The sequence below is a fragment of the Vigna radiata genome, chromosome 8 (assembly GCF_000741045.1).
Source record: "Vigna radiata var. radiata cultivar VC1973A chromosome 8, Vradiata_ver6, whole genome shotgun sequence".
In the NCBI taxonomy this organism is placed as follows: domain Eukaryota; kingdom Viridiplantae; phylum Streptophyta; class Magnoliopsida; order Fabales; family Fabaceae; genus Vigna; species Vigna radiata.
In genome coordinates this window covers 41,319,005-41,338,075 of record NC_028358.1, presented here as the reverse complement: position 1 = coordinate 41,338,075, position 19,071 = coordinate 41,319,005, and the positions used below count along the sequence as shown (strand labels likewise).

Genomic DNA, 19,071 nt, shown 5'->3' with positions numbered 1-19,071 from the left:
TTTCTTAGATTAAATGGACGGAGATGGAACGGTAACGGCTATTTCACATAATTAATATGACCACCTCACTCTCACACATAATTAGATTAAATAATTTTCTTAGAAAAGGTAAACATATTAAGTATTACTAATTAAAACAGTGATAAACAAGAAACATAAAGCATATAGTGGAGATTTGAATAAAAATGGAAACATTGAATAGTCAATAAATAATTATTAAAGCGTGCATTTATTATTATGGGCAAATAAATGTTTAGTTCATTTTTATGAAGCGGAAAAAGCATGCATTTATAGGTAATAATAAAAATAATAATAATTTTAGAGGGAGTAGCCCAATAACTAGTTAAATAGGGCTTTCAAAAAGTTAGAGGGAATTAAAGAAGCAGTTTGAATTGTAGATTTTGAATTGCAGACATGAATTCCGAAAATGAGTGGTTTTAACAGATTATTTATTTCCTTTTGTTGGTTTAATTTTAGTTTATAATAAAAAATGGACAAAAATGTTGTTGAGATATAAAGAAGAGATTCATAAATTACTGTACCCATCATATGACCCGTGAAGCCCATGCCAATCCCAATGCAACTCACTATTCTTATATTATTATTATTATTATTATTATTATTATTATTATTATTATTATTATTATTTTTATTATTATATTTATTAGCCAATGACAATTTATTTTCAATTCAACATTCAACTAATCAAGTGATAACTATTTTTAAAGGTAATATAATCGCTAAAAAAGGTTATATCTGCTTGAAATTTTTAGTAAATGTCGAAATATCATAATCTGCAGGCAAAACAAATTCATTACTGTAATAGTACGTCTATATTTTTTATTACGTTATTTTATTTTAATAAAATAAAATTTAGTATTTATGTTAATTTTAATTTCACCTATTAATAAAAAATATGTATTACTGTTTTCTGTATTTAATACTTTTAATTAAATTTGAAATGAAAACCATACTAAGAAACCAACATAAATTACATGGATTGGTAAAAGGTACAGTGATGTATGTATCTATTTTTTAATAAATTAATAGTTTTTGTACTTTTTTTATTTCATACATAATAACCATTAAAGTGTGGGTGTGGGTATACATGTGCATTTGTACGTGTGTTTACGTGTGTATTCGTATATGTATGTCTATGTTTATATATGTTAATATTAGAATTTATCTTATAACTCTTGTAATAAAATATAGCAATTCAATATCTCAAAGATATTAGTTTGAATTTTCATTTTTATATATAGTGTCTAATTTTTTGATATTTACTTGAAAGAGATCAAGTAATATTTTTGTAGTTCTAAACCATTTTTTTATATTTTGTAAATGGTTAATTAACATTTTTAGGCATGAGTTAATCATTCGTGGTAGTGAAATTATTTGGGAAGGAAGATTTTTAGTCACCTCTTGGAGGTGTCGTTCTTTTACTAATTTTTAAAAATCTTCCATGTTTTTTTATAGAATTTAAATTAAATTTATAATTTATCATGCATTGAAATTATTTACTTAAAATTAAATCTAACAAAACATCTTTAAGGATATAAAAAAAGATAGTAAAGAAATATGTGTAGTTTTTAAAAGACGATGTTTGATTATTTCATTAAAATGTTAAATTATAAATCATTTTTCAATTATGGAGTTTCATTTTATAAAAACACTTAATTCAAAAAAAAAAATTATTTTCCTTATTTTTATGTTTCTAACTCAACTGCTTATCATTTTGACAATCAAGATTCGCTACTGGAGTCTTTATAGAGGACTTTTTATGTTTGTTAGATTTTTATTCCATTTTTAGAGTCCTTTTAACATTTTGAGATATATTTAAATGTGATACCATGCATGTGTCTTAAATATGCTAAAAGTGAATTTTGGTTGAATTTCGATCTAGTGATATATGCTTAGTTTCTTTTATCTTATCTTTGTTTAGGTGGTTAAAGTATCATGTGTGACTTAGAGTTTTAGAAACGTTTATAGATGATAGGGATTTTCTATCAGAAGCAAGGTAAACTAGTTTTAAATTTATTTCTCACTAATGATTTATAAATTGTAAAATTTCTAATATGAATGATGATGAATTTTTGGATGAACCTATTTTAGAGTGGTACATGTTTGAAGTATTGGTTAAATTGATGCCTAGGTTGTGAATTTGAATTTAAATGCACTCAGGATGGTTGTGAGTTGGTTGAGTAACTTGATTGAACTATCTAAGGTTGTTTGAATAGTAACGTTGTGCATGTTTCATTTGAAATTGATTGAAAACTTAGATAAGTTAGGCAAGATTACTCTGTTAGCATAACTAAGCTGCATAACTATATAAAATGTTGAGTGAAAGATTAGCTCGTTGAGCAAAAATGAATAATTTGCAGGTCAGAGAGATAAAACTTTTGGATCCATTAGATGAATAACATTTTGCCATGTGAGCTTATTAAAAGAAGTCTCAATGGGTATACTCACCAAACAAGTCAAACTATTGTTGATATAGTCTTAGAATGTTAAAAACTTAAAAGGAATGCGTGTGCTTGCCTTATTAAAGAAGAGAATCTTGTTGGAGGATTTTTTAAGGATCCCAATACTTTCTCCCTCAACGAGCTTGTATGTCGTTGAACAATATTTTTTAGCAAAGTCAAAGAGTATTAGAGCAGTCTTATCATTCGACAAGTATTGTGTTCCTTGGGAGAGTCTCCTTACAATAGACACCCGTTTAGTGACACGATATTTCGTTGAGCAAGATCTAAATTGATGCAATGAGTCCATGTCAGGTATAATTTGTTATGATTTATGTGAATTAAAAAATGGAATGAGGAAACAATGATTCCTAGGGTGAGAATACTACCATACTTTTGTCATGTGTAATGTATTCACAATATGGACTAAAATGAAATCATTTTGATTTTACTGATAATTGTATTCGTATATATAAAAATAACTAGTCGGAGAGTTAACAAATATTTGTATATAAATTGAGTTAATAAAAGTCAATCTCGTGAGATATAAAATTTACTATATCATAGTCTATATGGATTAAGAAGAGGTCCAAACATGTTTATAATTAATTACTTAGAAGTGGAAATCAATGAAAAAGGAAAAATGCATGGTTTTAGAATGTTAGTTAATACATGTATCATCTACAAATTGTATTTATGATTTTTAGTTTATAAATAAACTAATGAGAATCTTTATGTTTGAAAGGAGATTATATGTTTTCTAAAAACTATGTAATTATTCTTTGAATTATTAGTATATCTTTTTCTTATTTAAAATTTGTTTTAACTTAACTCTAACTTTTTCTGTAGTGTTATTGTCTACTACTATCGGTAATTATAAACATTAATAATAGAAAATTGTGACCTTTTATAAATAATTACTTTTAGTAGATAAATATTGTAATAAATGAGACATTGATATAATAAAAAAAATACCGTGATCGAATAAAGTCGCAATAAAATATATTTTAAAATTGTCCAAAATAAAAGTTATTGTTATTAATTGAAAATTTGTGTCTAAATTGATTTTATAAAATTAATTTATACAGTGAAATTGATAGTGATCTAAACTAATATGGTTAAAATAAATTCTTTAATATAATATAAATAAAGAAATTTATATCTTACTAAATCTCATAAACTGTATTGTAAGATATGATTTGTATATATGACATGTATAATATATTTTGATAAAGAATGATATACTACTAAAAAATAAAGAGTAAAAGAATGATTTTGAGAATATTCTGTTGTTTACTCTAAATTTAAAGAATGACAAGTAAGATAAATATAAACATGATTTAACACATTCTTTTAAACATCATTTATAGCTATAACACGAAAGATGGAAATAAGTTGTTTTAAAGCTGGCATGGTTTGAGTCTATCTAGATATTTAATACAATGAAAAAGTTTGATTTGCTTAGCTTGTAATGCAGTCTATTTTTTAGGTTTGATTCTTCTCTTTTTCAAAATCCAGAGTGATTTGAAAGGCTATTTAAGAGGCTATTTATAATATTTATATAAACGAGCTAATCTACCAAACTTTAAAAAGCTTTTTAAAAGACTCAAAAATAGACCCTCTTTTTTGACTAAATACTGTTTTTCTGAATCTTGACTCAATCTGTTAGTAAATGGTCTTAGTTTGACCTAATATTATGTATATACCATGTCATAGGTTTTCATTACCACTCTCAAATATCTGTTTCTTTTCCTAACACATATAATACACGTTTTCTTCGATATTATGTTAAAATAAACGCAGCAAATTGTCGAAGGTGTATAAATAATAATAGTAATAACATACAATTTTCTTACTTTTTATAAATGTATATCTCACCAATTCCTTTTTATAAATACATGATTTGGGTTTTTTTTCTTTTTAATTTTGCTTTATTTTTCCATAACTCCTATTTAAATTAAAATGTAAGACAATTTCATCAAAGACAATAATTGTTTATATATATATATTATATTCTGAAAAACGAATCTTGCATATATCAAAAAACTCACTTTTTAAAATTTAAATTGTTATTTAGATAGCTTTAATACAAATATCTTGAAGTCTGAATCATTATTTATGCAAATATCACATCGACCAGACATTTCTTTTCAAATAGGTTTAATGTTTTAATATGATTTTATTTTTGTACAAAATCTCAAATAAATTTCTTTTTTTTTTTTTAGTTTCAATTGAGTTAAATAGGACATTTTCGTCAAATTGAAATGATGTTGTAGGATATGTTGACCATGTAGATTTTATTATGTGGCATTGAAAATGTAACTGAATTGTATTTTTTTAATTTTTAAATTAAAAAATGAAATATACAAAATATACTTCATTTTTTAATTCAATAATTAAAAAAATACAATTTAGTCACATTTTCAATGTCACGTAATAAAAAACTACACCGTCAACATATTCTTCTTAACAACATCATCTCAATTTGACGGAAGACCCTATTTAATTCAATTTTAAGAAAATAAAAACTTAATTGAGACACCAAAAAAAAAATCTATTTAAAATTCTGGACGAAAATAAAGACCTATGAAGACGTTAAACTTTTCAAAAATGAGTATGAAAACAAATGTCACGTGTACCATATCTCTAATAAACTTTGAACCTACATCGCATTAAACTTTCGTATGTTTTTTACACCAAGTTAACCCTACTTGTTGCTTGAATAAAAAATTGAAGCAGCACGGAAAAAGTATACAATGTCAATTTTATTTTATACAATTGAAAATTGATTATATAACTTTATATAAATTAGTTAGACTGCTTTAATATTTCTATTATTAGAACAAATATACAAAATTATTTAGATTCATAAAAATGAGTTTCTTTTTCATTATTATTATTTTTATTTCTATATCCTCAAAAAATCATAAAATATTTTTGTAACACTTTTCTCCATAAATTTTATATGATTAAACTCATAACATAAGATGTCATGTAAATTTAATAAATAAAAAAGCAATTAAACTGCTTTTCCAAAATATAGCCCCAGGTATTACTAAATTTGCAACATTCCTCTATGCTAACAAGATCATGGACCGAAGAAAAAATGTTTTTAAGTGTCAAAATTTTGTTGATATTAACATGAAAGGCGAAATAATTAATATTTCAAGGTGAAATGACAAATAACTTTATTTTATAATAAAGAGAAACATGACTTAATATTTTATTTGAGCTTATACTTTTGATCCTACAAAAATATTTTAGTTATATGCCAAAATACTTGGTCTCTTTAAAATGATTTAATTTTAGGTTTGATCCTTATAATTTATTTAGTCGTAATCTCTGCAAAAGTCTAAAGTAGTTATTTTTTCATTATTAAAATTTATTTTAAAAGTGGACGAATAACTTCATATCAAGAACCCATATTTTTTTCCCAGTAAACACAAGTGTTACATTGCTATTAGGAAAATAATATCAAATAATAGGAAATTTCCATTTTTAAAAGCACTAAAATCAAAATTTACTAATTTAAGGATTACCAGAAAATATATTTAAGTGGTCTCTTTATTAATACTCTTATGTTTTGTTCATAGATTTGAGAAAGAATAATGAAAAAAATTTGATGATAATTTTTTTTATTATTTATTTAAATAGATTTAGAAGGAGTGAATTTGAAAATAATTTTTTTTAATCTGTCATATAAATAAAATCCTACATTAATTCTCACAAATTTTACTTCCATATCTATTCTCACCTTCAAATCCTCTCAATCACTCTTCCCAAATCCACTCCAGTGAACAAAGACTTAATGAATATAACCATTCGTACAAACCATTTCAGTAACACAACACATCATATAGTTTTGTCTCCTTAACTAATTTTAATATATTAACATTTATCTTCTCATTGTTTTAAAAAAATTATTTCATGAATAAATGTGATCGCTAAGTAACAATGACATCACCAAGATAGCCCAATGCTGTGTTTTAAGCCGAAAAGCATATATTTTAGCTCTGAATAAAACAAAGCCATTTTGAATGGAACCATAGTTTAACATCTTTCAAGATTATCCAAGTCCAACACAGTCCAACAAACGCAAATTACGACATTCGAAGAACTAAGGAAAACAGATTCACACAGTATACTAACACAATAACCATCCAGATGGATTGACTAAGAAAATTGTCAATAAAGGTTGGCCAATTGAAAGGAGGCGATGTATGCAAAAAGAGTAGACACTAATATTTAATCAATGACACCAAAATATCAATCAACAATACCTTTTCCATCTCAATGAAAGTGTCAGCTACTGTAAGAAAAAAAAAAGGTTCTTCGGTGTCTTCCGTGATCAGGATTCTGGATCCGCACTATGCCATCCCTTTGTGCATGGAGGAATGTTCATAAACTCATCAAATTCTTTTACATGAATATCACAGCACTTCCACTACAAAAAAGAGTGACAAAGGATAAATAAATACAGTTCTCAGAGAACATGTCTCAGCTACAGTACATGCATTGATTTAGAAAGAAATGAGATCAAACTAAGAACATTCAGTGGAATACTCAATACTGACCCCTCTCATCCGGTCATGAAAAACAGCAGGGCCGGGATGGTAGCTGCAAGCAGTGTCATGATTATCCTTTTCCTTGAAAGTTTGACCGCATCCTTTATTTTTGCATGTTTGGGGCTCATTTATATCGACTATCTTCTTAGGTTTCGGAGCCTGAACATTTGAATTGTTAACAGCAGAGGCATCTCCAACAAGATTTGGGGACTTGTCTACAATGCTAACTGGTTTGCTTTGAGAACCTAATGAAGAAAGAGGGATGGGAGAAAGAAAATTAGCTTTGAAAGCATGACATGGGGGATTAGTAAATGAAAGGACTTGAGACAGTGCCATGAGCAGAAGCATGTGAATACCATGTTCTGAGCAAAAGAAACCCTGCCTACATCTAGAACAAGAGTCCTTTGATGAAGCATTGGTTGAAGAAACAACAGTTGGAGAGGGCGTGGTGTTCTTCTTCACTGGAGCAATTACTTGCTTAACTGCTGTATGTTTTCCAGTCTTACATCTTGATCACAGAGAGAAACTTTGATCAATATATGCAGCCAACATTACAAGAAATTGTAAAGTAACGGACAAAACCGACTTAATTTTTTATACTACGAGAATATTGTCGCAAGTAAAAGTACAGTACGCTGTTTCATTGCTAGCACATTTCAGCTAATGAACCATGTTTTCCAAACTCAACATACATATGATCATTACATTTTGTAAGATCTAATACTATAAAGAATCCCAGAGATCAAATTAGACACAAATAAAATCATCTGCAGGAGATAATGAAAATGTCTCCAGGAGCAGCAAATATTTTCCATTGAATATGTTTTATAAGAAAGTTTATACAAGAATAATTGCTAGGTGGAATCCACTTCTAATTTCCATTTCATTAATGTCAAATTTAGAAACCATATTTACTCAGTAAGCATTTTCTTCCACCAAAAGCAACTTCGAAGCACAAATTGGCAATGAAGAGCGGACTCATACCAGTGTAAAAAAAAGTTTGGAGATTCTAAATACAGATCATTGCACATTGAAACAGGAGTAACGTGATGTTACTTCCCCATATATGAAGATGAAATCAACCCATGCGGAGCTGATAAATGAAATTTAGAGGAAAACATCCATAATCAACATAGCATATTTTGACAATACTTTGACAATACTTCTCTACGATTCTTTTCCTTTCTCTATAACAGAAAGTCATCTCTACGACCTATTAGTAGATTCTACCCGAAAAAGGTTGAACTCTTTCAAATTGACCAGTTGACCACAGACCAAACTTCATATTCTAAAACAGGAAACTACAGAAAAGGGAAAAAAAATTGAATAATGATCTCTCACCCCGGAATTTCCAAAAACAAGCTAAAATCATGACTTCTTTTCTTGCAACAACTCCATTCTTTTGTTCCATCATGAAATATAGGCTGGAAAATAAAAGACAAATGTAATCAGTTACAATAAACTGATAACTAATCATAATAAAAAGAATACATTGTGAAGAAATAGATTTATAGACATTGGACTTACCCCCTGAACAATGGAAGAAGCCCCGGCAGCATTGAATCCAAATCCCAAACATGCCAGATGGAAAGTGAATCAGTAAGATCTCAAACAGATGCCGTATCATAAATCAACAAAATGATATAACGGAGGGATATAAAATTGCACTAAAGTTCACAATCACGAGTATGCATTAATGATGGCATTAGCTAAAATGAAATTACTAAAGCCCATGAAACAACACAAACAAAAATTTAAGCCAAAAAGGTTCTTATAGGAACTGAACAGTATGGAAGAAAATACTAATTTTAGTAACTTTAAATATAGAGTGCTACCGCTACTACCATGCCACTATTGAGATTGCTACAAACTATATTAGATAAAAGAAAATGGAAAACACACCGCATAAAGAGAAGGATAATGCTTCTTACTGTTGAGCACTACTTAGGGAATTAAAAGGAGAAAGTTCTATTAGAAATTATATGCAGGCACATTAAAAGAACAGAGGGAAGCGCATATCTACAAATCCTAATAAAAACAAAGTAACTTTTTTCTTTTAATTCCTTAACCAAAGCCCTAAGAGCTCTGGGTAACATGTCAAAAGAAAAATAGAATAAACTATATCATTAAGAAGAAAAAAAAAAAGTAGAATCAAATCATAAAAGATTGGCTATTATCTCACATCTAAAAAATTCATAACTGTGGTGTTCTCCCCTAAAGCTTTATTGTGAATTCCCTTTCTAAAATCTAGAAATTATACGTGAGCATATGTACACTTTCATTTGAGTTGAATGAAAAGCATTATAATTTGAAACATTCATTTCCAACTGGATGCATAAAGGGTTGAAAGGCAACGAAATTTATTATTGTCATTATGATGGTGGATGCATAAATGGTTGAAAAACATTATATTTTGAAACATTAATTTCCAAGTGGATGCATGAAGGATTGAAAAGCAAAGAAATTGGTTATTGTCATTAGGATGGTGGTTAAGTTGACAATCTCACAAGTAAGATCATATAGTTTTACCATTTTTCCATGCCTCAGCAATCCCAATCACATTTGTACTCATTTTACTGTGATCAGTAGGACTCAAATGCATTCTTCCTGTACGATTGTGGGATTGATGATTTATCTGATCCTACTCAGACTCGTTTCTTTTGAAAACCCCCCAAACAAATTTTACCAATTTTTGGTTGACTCGTTATATTAAAGCCCCAAACACTTTACCTTTGGCACTCATTTTTTTCTGCTCCTCTGATTAAACATAAAAGTTCCAAATCCCTAGTAGGTTCTTTTTCTTGAGTTCAGCACTCTACACTCAACTGCACCTCAGCATGGTCTTCTTCTGCTTCTGCATTCAACATTTTGTTGGTTTTCGTGCTTGTTTGCCTTTTGGTGTGGTTACTGCACTGTTTAGGACCCCGGGTTCAAGTTTCTGATTACTGCTAGTTCCACTCCCCTAATCTGCTATTCATAATGTTTTTAATTGGAAAAGAAACTAGGAACTGCTAGGGAGGATAATGAGGGGGGGAAGGGGAACAGTACAGAATTGGCGTGACTTGTAAGTTTGTAGCTGTTAGTAATTTAAAGTGATTTTGCTCATTTGTTACTTTTAATGCATCCATGCGTCTTCAAATATAGTTGTATTTTAGGCCTCCACATTACAATTACATGACTCACTTGTGTTCAAACTAGAGAACACACTCATTGGGGAGTCCAAAAGCCATGTGGGAACTCAAAAAACAACAAGTTCTACACAGTCTGACCTGGCGTGACCTAAATGGATAACACAATTTAACATGTGTTTTAACGGTTCTATAATGGTTCCTGCCTTTTCTCGAGGACTGGCATACATAATGTAATACTTCACACGCGAGGAGGTGATTAATGTAACCTTAGTCATGTGTGTGAAGATCTGATGCAGCTATATTCTATGATACTGTTAGGTACAAATTGATGAAGTATCCAGACCTATGAAGCATGAAGGATGAAGAAAGAGTACTTTTATGTACTTTCATGATGACAATAATTTATAATTTTTTATTTTGACCGTGTCTAAGAAATGTGATTTTAATTTGAATCTGTACATTTGTAATTATATATTTATTATGTTTTATGAATTTGTATACATTTTTAAATATGCACTTGTCACTTATTGTATCCATTTATTCTTATAATAAGCATATTACCATATTGGCTTGGCGTTGATCTGATATCTTATCCATGCATCATAGGTGGGAAGAATCAAGAATCTTTCTGTAGTAGGCCTAAGGGCTTGAGGCCCGTAGGTATTAAGACGGGGATGTGAGAGTGAGCTGGTTAGAGTGATCAGTCTATGGAGGTCAACTGGTCAACAAGTTGCATCAACATTTGTCGGACACTAGGCTCGGCGGAAGCTATATAGCCAATCCAGCAATGCATGGGCTGATTCTCAGCTGCATGGTCCAACTTGTTTCCCCGACCTTGTTAATCCTTGGAAAGATCTCAATTATGACTACCTTACTCATTAAGTTAACCTAAACCACTCCTAACTTTCAGATATGCAAAAGCAATCAGTTCTAACATTGTTTTAGTATCATACGGTTCCTTGGACAAAGTGCTAAAGTTCTACCATAGATGTGCCACTCAAGCTGAACTGAACCAATACACTACATAGAATAGCTTCCACAAAATGAAATTAACTTTTCTGATATGAGTAAACAACTTCGAAAAGAAAAGTGAAAATGAAATATCTCAAGTTCTCAACTCTTAACAGTTAAAGAGAAAATCAAACGAGTAAAGATAGTAAGCAATTCACAGTTTATTGCACTCCCGCCCGTGCATGTAATATCAGGAGTTACCATCTGTAGGTAATATCACGAGTTAATTTCCTCATCCATGATGCAGATTTCTTACTATTTGCTCTAACGCGATATTTCACGCAGCTAAGTCCCACAAGAAAAGGCACAAGCTTAAAGAAACCAAGATCTTTAATACACTGTAATGGAGAATTACAAAAGAGAAGGCGGAAGAACAGGGTTGAATGCAAACCAATTTGCAGAGACATCAACTAATTATAGAATAATTGTGTGAAGGCTTAGGAAATTAAATCAAGTGCCGTTGAAACAAGAGCATAAGTTAGGGCTAGGCATTAGGTGAAAAATTAAAGATGGGGAGTTACAGAACAGAATTATCAGAAGTGAAAGGGAAAAGTGCATGTCGGTTGTGATAAAGGTGGAAACTTGGACATGAGGGTTATGCGAGAGAGCCAGAGAGAGAGAGAAAGAGAAAGAGTACCGAATCATGGTATCGACAGGAACCGTCGGGATTGTCATCCTCGGAGAAGGTGGCGTCGCACCCAATCCTCTGGCATCGAACTTTAAGTGTTGTCTTCTCCATTCTGAAAGGAGGCACAACCCCTGTGGTTTTGTGATAACACAATCACAATCAGCTTTCGGGCGCGAGAGAAGAACACAAGAGGACTTTACCTTGTGAGAACTCAAACGGGTTGGGCTTTGACGCTGTTTCAATGCTTGAAAATTGAAAGACTAAAGGGAAAAAGAAAATATAAATAAATATATAAGGAACTGATTCCCCTCAGTTTTCACTCAACTTCCTGCAGGTTCCAGATTTTGAGTTATGTTAGCTTAGCTAGCTAAGATACCTGTAATTCAAGGTGAATTTCAATGTTAAATTTGAAATCAAATAAAGTTAGGGAACATTCTCACCATTTTCTCTACCAATCTCGTGTAAGTTGTTTGAAATTACTGAAATGGGTAAAATTTAAAAAATAAATAAATAAATCATGTTTTAAAAGAATACTTCATTAAATTAAAATACTATTTATAAACATGATTTTAATTTTAAATTTTGCATAAAGTAAAATAAAAGTAAATTATTTTAATATATTCAAATATTCAAATACATATGTTTATAATAACATTACTTATCTATTTTATAATCTTTTAAATTTTACCCATTTAGATAATTTAAAATATATACCTCCTATTCATATTATTGAATAACACTTCCTTCAAATATATCTCCTATTCATATTATTGAACCAAGAGATATAAAATTATTTTCCTTTTCTAACAGCTTAGTTAACTCTGTAAAAAAAGTTTATGTGAAACACTTGAAAAAATAAAATATCTACATAACTCAAATTATAAACTGTTAAGGACAAAAATCTATTTAAGATATAAGGAAATTTTTTAGATAAAGTATTTCTTTGATATATTTTTTTTTTGTAAAAGATATAAGAACCATTTTTTACAAAATGTCAACATCTAAAAGTAGCATTTTTTTCAAAGACTAAAACAAAATAAAAAATACATTACTTTTAGGAACCTTAAACAGATTTAAACCTTTAAACTATAATACTTTGTGACAAACCATATGACAACAAATTTCACACTGAAGAAAAAAATATTCAAGAAATTTAGCGTACTTCTTTTCTCTGTGTTTTAGACTATAGGATATCCATGGTCTAATCTACCATGTCAAACAAATAAAGTATTGTTATAAGGATGAACAATAACAATATTAGTTTGAGAATGAAAAGAGTGTTCTAATTAAGAAAAAACATATATTTGAAAAAACCTTTAAGGAAGATTTGATTTGTGTCCTTTTTCTTAACACAACAAACATTAACATGAAATTCAATGTAAGAATTATTAATTTTGAAAATTTTTGAAACACTTTCAAAATAATTTTTGAAAAATTATTTTGAAAATATTTGATTTGAGAGGAGGAAGATAGGCTTATAATTTTTATGAGAATAAACGATTACATAGAAGCTAGGATAAAAAAACATGATTTTAAAATTTATAATATAAATTATAAGAATCGAATAAATTTAACTAAGAGTAAAATTAGCTAAAATCATATTTACTTAATTATTTTATTGTTTAAGTTTGGATTTTATAATATAAAAAGTAATTATTTAATTTATATTTTATAAAAAATATTATATTTTTAAAACAACTATCTATATTTTTCTAAGTTTGTCGTTTAACATTTCTGAAGATAGAAATATACTATAGTGAAACTAGTAAAACTAGAAGATATACATATTCAATCATAATATTATTGAGAAATATCTTTGTCCTTTTTATCTTGGATTATTTGTGCTAGTTTATCTTTAGAGTAGTTCACTTTGCATCTTCACAAATTTACTTACATCTTTAAATTTGCTAGACTAATATCCTTCTGACTGTAAACCTGCACAGAAACACAAATAATAAAAAGAATTTTTGACTGTTTTTAGCAGACAAACCCTACACTCTCGAAACTCATACTTTCTCGCCCCCAAAACTCAATTTTCGTCAATTCCTTCAACTCCATCTCTCATACTTTGTGTCTCCATCACTGTACTTTTATCAACATTCAATTTTGTGGGGATAAGTTAATAAAAATAAAAAAATTAAAAGAATAAAAAGATAATAATTAATGGTGAATAAAAAGATAAAATAAATTTTCTAAAAAAAATATCAATAGAAAATATTTTTGAAATATTTTGATTTCTAAATAAAGGAATGATTAATATAGTAATAATTTGAATTAATATTATACTAATAATTATAAGCAATAATTAAAAATAATATGCTGATATTATACTATAATTTGTTGCATAGTTTCTTTTTAAAAAGAGAAAAAATATGATTTTAAAAATAGATAAAGTTTCTGACAATAATTATAATTAATGTCTAGAATATTATTTAATTTGTTTATGTGTGAAATATTATTTAATTTGTCTTTCTTGCAACCAAAACTATTTTTAAGTCTCTTAGAAAATGGGAATACACTTGGAATTGGAATATGTTAAAAGATATTGTTAAGTCTATTAAAAAAAAGTAACAGATGCAAAAAATACTAATTTAAGTTTGTTAAAAAAGTAACAGATGTAAAATTATTAATTTAAGTCTGTTAGAAAAGTAACAGATGTAAAAATATGACTTTTATTTACAAAACTGTCACCGCACATTTTTTAAGTCTGTTTTTTTTTTCTAAACAGATTTAAATTCACAAACTTAATAAGTCTATTTTGCACTAGTGAATATTATAATATTTGTATATAAATACACACTCTGTCGATCATAGCAAACGGGAAGGGAGAAAAAAATAGAGAATATAGAGGAAAATAATTGTTCCCACAAGAGAAACTCTGTCAACTACAACCACTAAAGAATAACTACAAGAGTAGCAAAAGCTGAAAAGGTACGTGACTTCTACATCCTTCTTTTTTTCTTTTTATTATACTTGGAAATTTTTTTATAAAAGTATTATTTTTTACTACACAACATTATTTAAAAAATCATAAAAAGAATGTATTCTTTCGTTTATTTTTATACTGGTTATATCTCTCGCATCTCGTAATATTTATTTTTTAATCTCATCTCTTTCGCACCTTTCTGCATTAAGGTTGGTCATTTCTTTTTTGTGTGTGATTTCATTGTTCTTTTCCATTATTAATGCATATATATATATATATATATATATATGTTTGGATTGAATCTTAATGCATGAACATATGGATTGAATCTTAATGCATAGATATATGGATTAGATGTAAAAGTTGTATAATTAAATATAAATAAGGATGAATTTTTGGAATGATTACTGTAAAAGGAGGCTTAAAGGCCTTACCGAAGAGTGGTTAAGGCCTCGGCATGCCACGTTTCGAATTGCTTTTCAAAATACATGAATGCTTATTTAGGTTTTTCTTGATTTTTAGTCAATATGGTGCTACAAAATGAAATTATTTATATATACATTATTTTTATTCAGTAAAGAGATTATTTTATTTTTTTTGTTTGTTTTTTTACTCTTTCTTTCATTTTTTTTCATTCAGAAACAAAGAAGATGAATGATGTAGACAAAGAAGTTATTGACATGCATGTGCTTCAGAGCTTTGTGTATTTTTGGGAAGGAAAATACGAGTGCCTATTTTATGATACTCTTGCCAAACCGTTCGGATGACTATCACTTATAGTAAATTCTTGAGTCATGGTCTCATTCTTTGCCAAACCATCCTATCAACCATTTGACATTCTTCTGTTATTCAGTCTTACCTTTGATATGACCGTCCGACCACTTACTTGAATTCTTGATACTCAGTTTCCTATTTCGATTAAACCGTTCGGTCACTATTCTTTATAATTCAGTCTTGGATAATTGGTACTTTTCTCAATACCCTAACAGAAACATTGATTGAATTTGGCTAAGTAAGGGAATTCCACTGGAGGAATGTCTCATGAATTGGTGATGATTGGTAAAGTATGAACGTGGGAATGTCCCATCCGGCCTTTAGACTAGTTTATTTTATTTTCTTTTAGTTAACTAGCCGTCCGGTTCTCCTTTTGTAAAACTGTTCGGTTTATTTTGTAAATATTGCATTTAATCTAACTGTTGTACAATTTAAATTTTTAAATGATATTTTCCTATCTCTTTCACCTCTAAGCTTATTTTTCACTGTTCTCACTTATTATTCATGTTAACTCCGAGCAATAAAGTGTAACTTATGTTATATATTTACTGGGATGTTACAAAATAAACCTAGAATATATTCACATATAAATGTTTTGGAACTTAAAGAAGATTAAAAAAATCTCCGTTAATTAAATTCATTAGTGAGGTTATATTAAGTCGGATAAATAATCTCTCGTGAGTACTTTTTTTTAGTGCTTGCACCATATTGACCAACTAATTTTGAGCTTGTAATAATACTGGTTATCTAGTGTTTACAGTCTAAATTATAATAAAAATAATTTTAATTTTTTTTATTGTAATTGATCAAGATGCAAAAAATATACCAATTAATATTTGACCTGTTGTAGTGTTCACTAAATTGTGAGGTTCACTGAAATGTTATAAGAATTCAAGTCAACTTTGTGATTGAGTTAAACATTGAAACAAATATAGATTTTATTGATTTGGAACGTAATTTTATTGATTTTGTATAATTAATTTATGATTCAAATATGGAAAATTAACTTTTTATTATTTTAATTATTATGATGTATTAATGTAAAGATAACATTAGATAGATGAAAAAAAATGTTATTTATTGAATTTATTATATTTTTTTATTAAAATAAGGAATTTGTTTTGTTTTTTACATAATTGAATGTATATCTTTTGTAAATATTTCAAGCCTTTAACTTGTATGCTTAATTATTTTGATCAGTCTTTATTTAATTCATCTTAATCATGTTTTAATTACCATATTAAGTAGTCTTTTCGTATGTTAAATCTACCTAGTGAGTATATAAGATTGTGTCGCCACAATGCATCAACTGGCGTGTAATCGGCTATACTGTAGTGTTTCGTGAGATAGACCTTAAGATTTTAAGACGTCTAGACAAATGCATGCTGATATGTTTTTGGATATATATGACACATTTCAAATGATAAGTGACTATAAATTATCCTTAGTTTTGAGTATTTGAGGATAATATTAAAAATAAAAGGAGAGGATTTAAATATAGTTTTTAGTGCTAAATACGTTGTATATTATGCTAACTAAATTATTTGATCTTAATGAAAACCAAGAAAAACAGCTGCTTCCATCTCATATAAGGGTTTTGCCTGTGGAAAAGTCGTAAGAAAATGAAGGGATCTAATCCATAATTTCCAAGAATAAACCCAATGGTGTGCTACCTTGCTTTCAAACTTCAAAAGCTCTTTCGCTCATTATTGAAAGCAAACAAAAAAGCGCGTTTTGACAGCTCAAGTATAATTAGCCATTTGCTTAGACCCGTAACCTACCGATATCTACCAAAACCTTGAACTTGGATTTCGAATTTTCACATATAAACTTTTAAAGAAAAAACCATGTTTTGGAATACCGCTGGCTTCGATTTTCGTCAATTCTCTGTGATGGAAAAAAAGTTATATTTCTTTCTTGGAAAAAGTTTCTTTAACAATTCTTTCTTTGATAACTTTTTAACAATGTATACGTGACAGTTTGTGATTGGTCCGTTTCAAATATTTTTTTAAAATAAATTCAAACAGACCAATAAAATAGTGACACATGTTCTGTTATAAAAAAGTTATTAAAAAAGAGTTATTAAAATATTATTGTCCTTCTTGTTTAGCTTCCGAAAACACATACTCTTTCTGTAGCAATAAATGATAAATTAAGGTTTACAAATAACCTTATAACTGATGGGAAAATGATATTTTAACATTATTTTGACACTGCACACGTGTCAAAATGTGATTGGACGATTTCAAATTAAAAAAGTTGAAACAGAGATATGTTTGAAAGAAAAAAACCAAAGTTTGTTTTTTTAATTTGAAATCGTCCAACCACATTTTGACACATATACAGTATCAAAATGATGTCATAAAATGGTGTTAAAATTTTATTTTCCTAACTGATGTAAGAGCTTGTTGGTGTAGGCAGCACATGAATGAACCACGTTGTCCTCTTCCCAGTGGGACGCAAGGTTCGGTGCCTGTGTCACCGCTGAATCTGTCAATACATATGTATTATCCAGAAGGTGTCGTTCTACAATTGGACACTCTGGTGGATGGTCCATTTATAATGGCTCAGAGAGACACTTGACGCAAACTACCAAAAAAAAAGTCACTTCACTGCTACTACGAGAGAAGAATCTCTTCATGCAATCTAATATTCTACTGTTTGCCGCCTCTCTTTTCTTTAATTATTGCGCTTTGTCCGCTTTCATCAAAAACATCATCACGTGTAAACTACGTTTTCTTTCCCATACTAACCCTACAATACACTTTAACACTTCCTTAACATCTTCCACTCCTATTTCCTATATTTATACGTTTAATAATTAAATAGATTTATCTAAAGAAATTCAATTATTTTTCTACATTAAAGACTGAAAAAAATATATGAAACAATACCATATGCATTGTTTACACTCAAATCTAATATTGTTACTAAGATTAAATACAAAAAATATAAAACCAATTATGTACCTAAATATATTTGATAAATCATGTACAACATGCTGCCATAAAAAAATAGATAAAACATAAAAAAGTTAGGAATATAATTATCTGACTAACTAAGCAATGAATGAGAAAAAAATAAAAAAAACAAATGGATTTATTATTTATTTATTAGTTCTTTCCATCATTCATCCCGCATCAATACCTTTCTCTTCTTCGTGGCCAATGGCGTGAACTCCTTAGCAATGGATGAAACAAATTATCTATGTCTTATTTTAAAATATATATAAATTAAAATATGAAACAAATTAAACCTCCGTGTCAGTTACAATTAATTTGAACAGTTGACCTTTATATATAATTTTAATCTTTTTTTCTACTGTAAAACTATGTGAAAAATTAAATTCATTTTTTGTTTCTAGCTTCCTTTTTGCAGATCTTAGAAGACTTTAAGGATATGTTTATTCTACTACAATCATACAACAAGAAGATTAATTAAGAGAGAATAAATAATGTAAAGGTGGGAGAAGGATACATGAACAAAGATTAAGAAAACAAACTAAACCAAGTGGAAGAAAATAGAAAGATGTACGAGTTAATTCAACTCACATAAAAGCATTTAAGAATAAAAAAGT

At 28.5% G+C, this 19,071-nt stretch overlaps 1 protein-coding gene across 1 annotated transcript; it reads right to left on the bottom strand.

The window, feature by feature from the left end:
• Positions 1-6,464: 6,464 nt before the first annotated feature.
• Positions 6,465-12,125, bottom strand: LOC106772275 (cysteine and histidine-rich domain-containing protein RAR1). Its single transcript, XM_014658567.2, has 7 exons — positions 11,995-12,125; positions 11,804-11,925; positions 8,552-8,554; positions 8,366-8,448; positions 7,381-7,532; positions 7,034-7,269; positions 6,465-6,903 (listed from the first exon to the last, which is right to left on the bottom strand). The coding sequence occupies exons 2-7, from the start codon at positions 11,903-11,905 to the stop codon at positions 6,808-6,810; spliced, it is 672 nt and encodes a 223-aa protein (XP_014514053.1). The 5' UTR covers positions 11,906-11,925; positions 11,995-12,125; the 3' UTR covers positions 6,465-6,807.
• Positions 12,126-19,071: the final 6,946 nt, after the last annotated feature.

Excerpts from the sequence above, each read along its gene's own strand:
- LOC106772275 (XM_014658567.2), bottom strand. The coding sequence starts at position 11,905 with ATGGAGAAGACAACACTTAAAGTTCGATGCCAGAGGATTGGGTGCGAC. Across the intron at positions 7,270-7,380 it reads TTTCTTTTGCTCAGAACATG|GTTCTCAAAGCAAACCAGTT; the intron begins GTATTCACATGC and ends TTTCTTCATTAG. Across the intron at positions 6,904-7,033 it reads TTCATGACCGGATGAGAGGG|TGGAAGTGCTGTGATATTCA; the intron begins GTCAGTATTGAG and ends TCTTTTTTGTAG.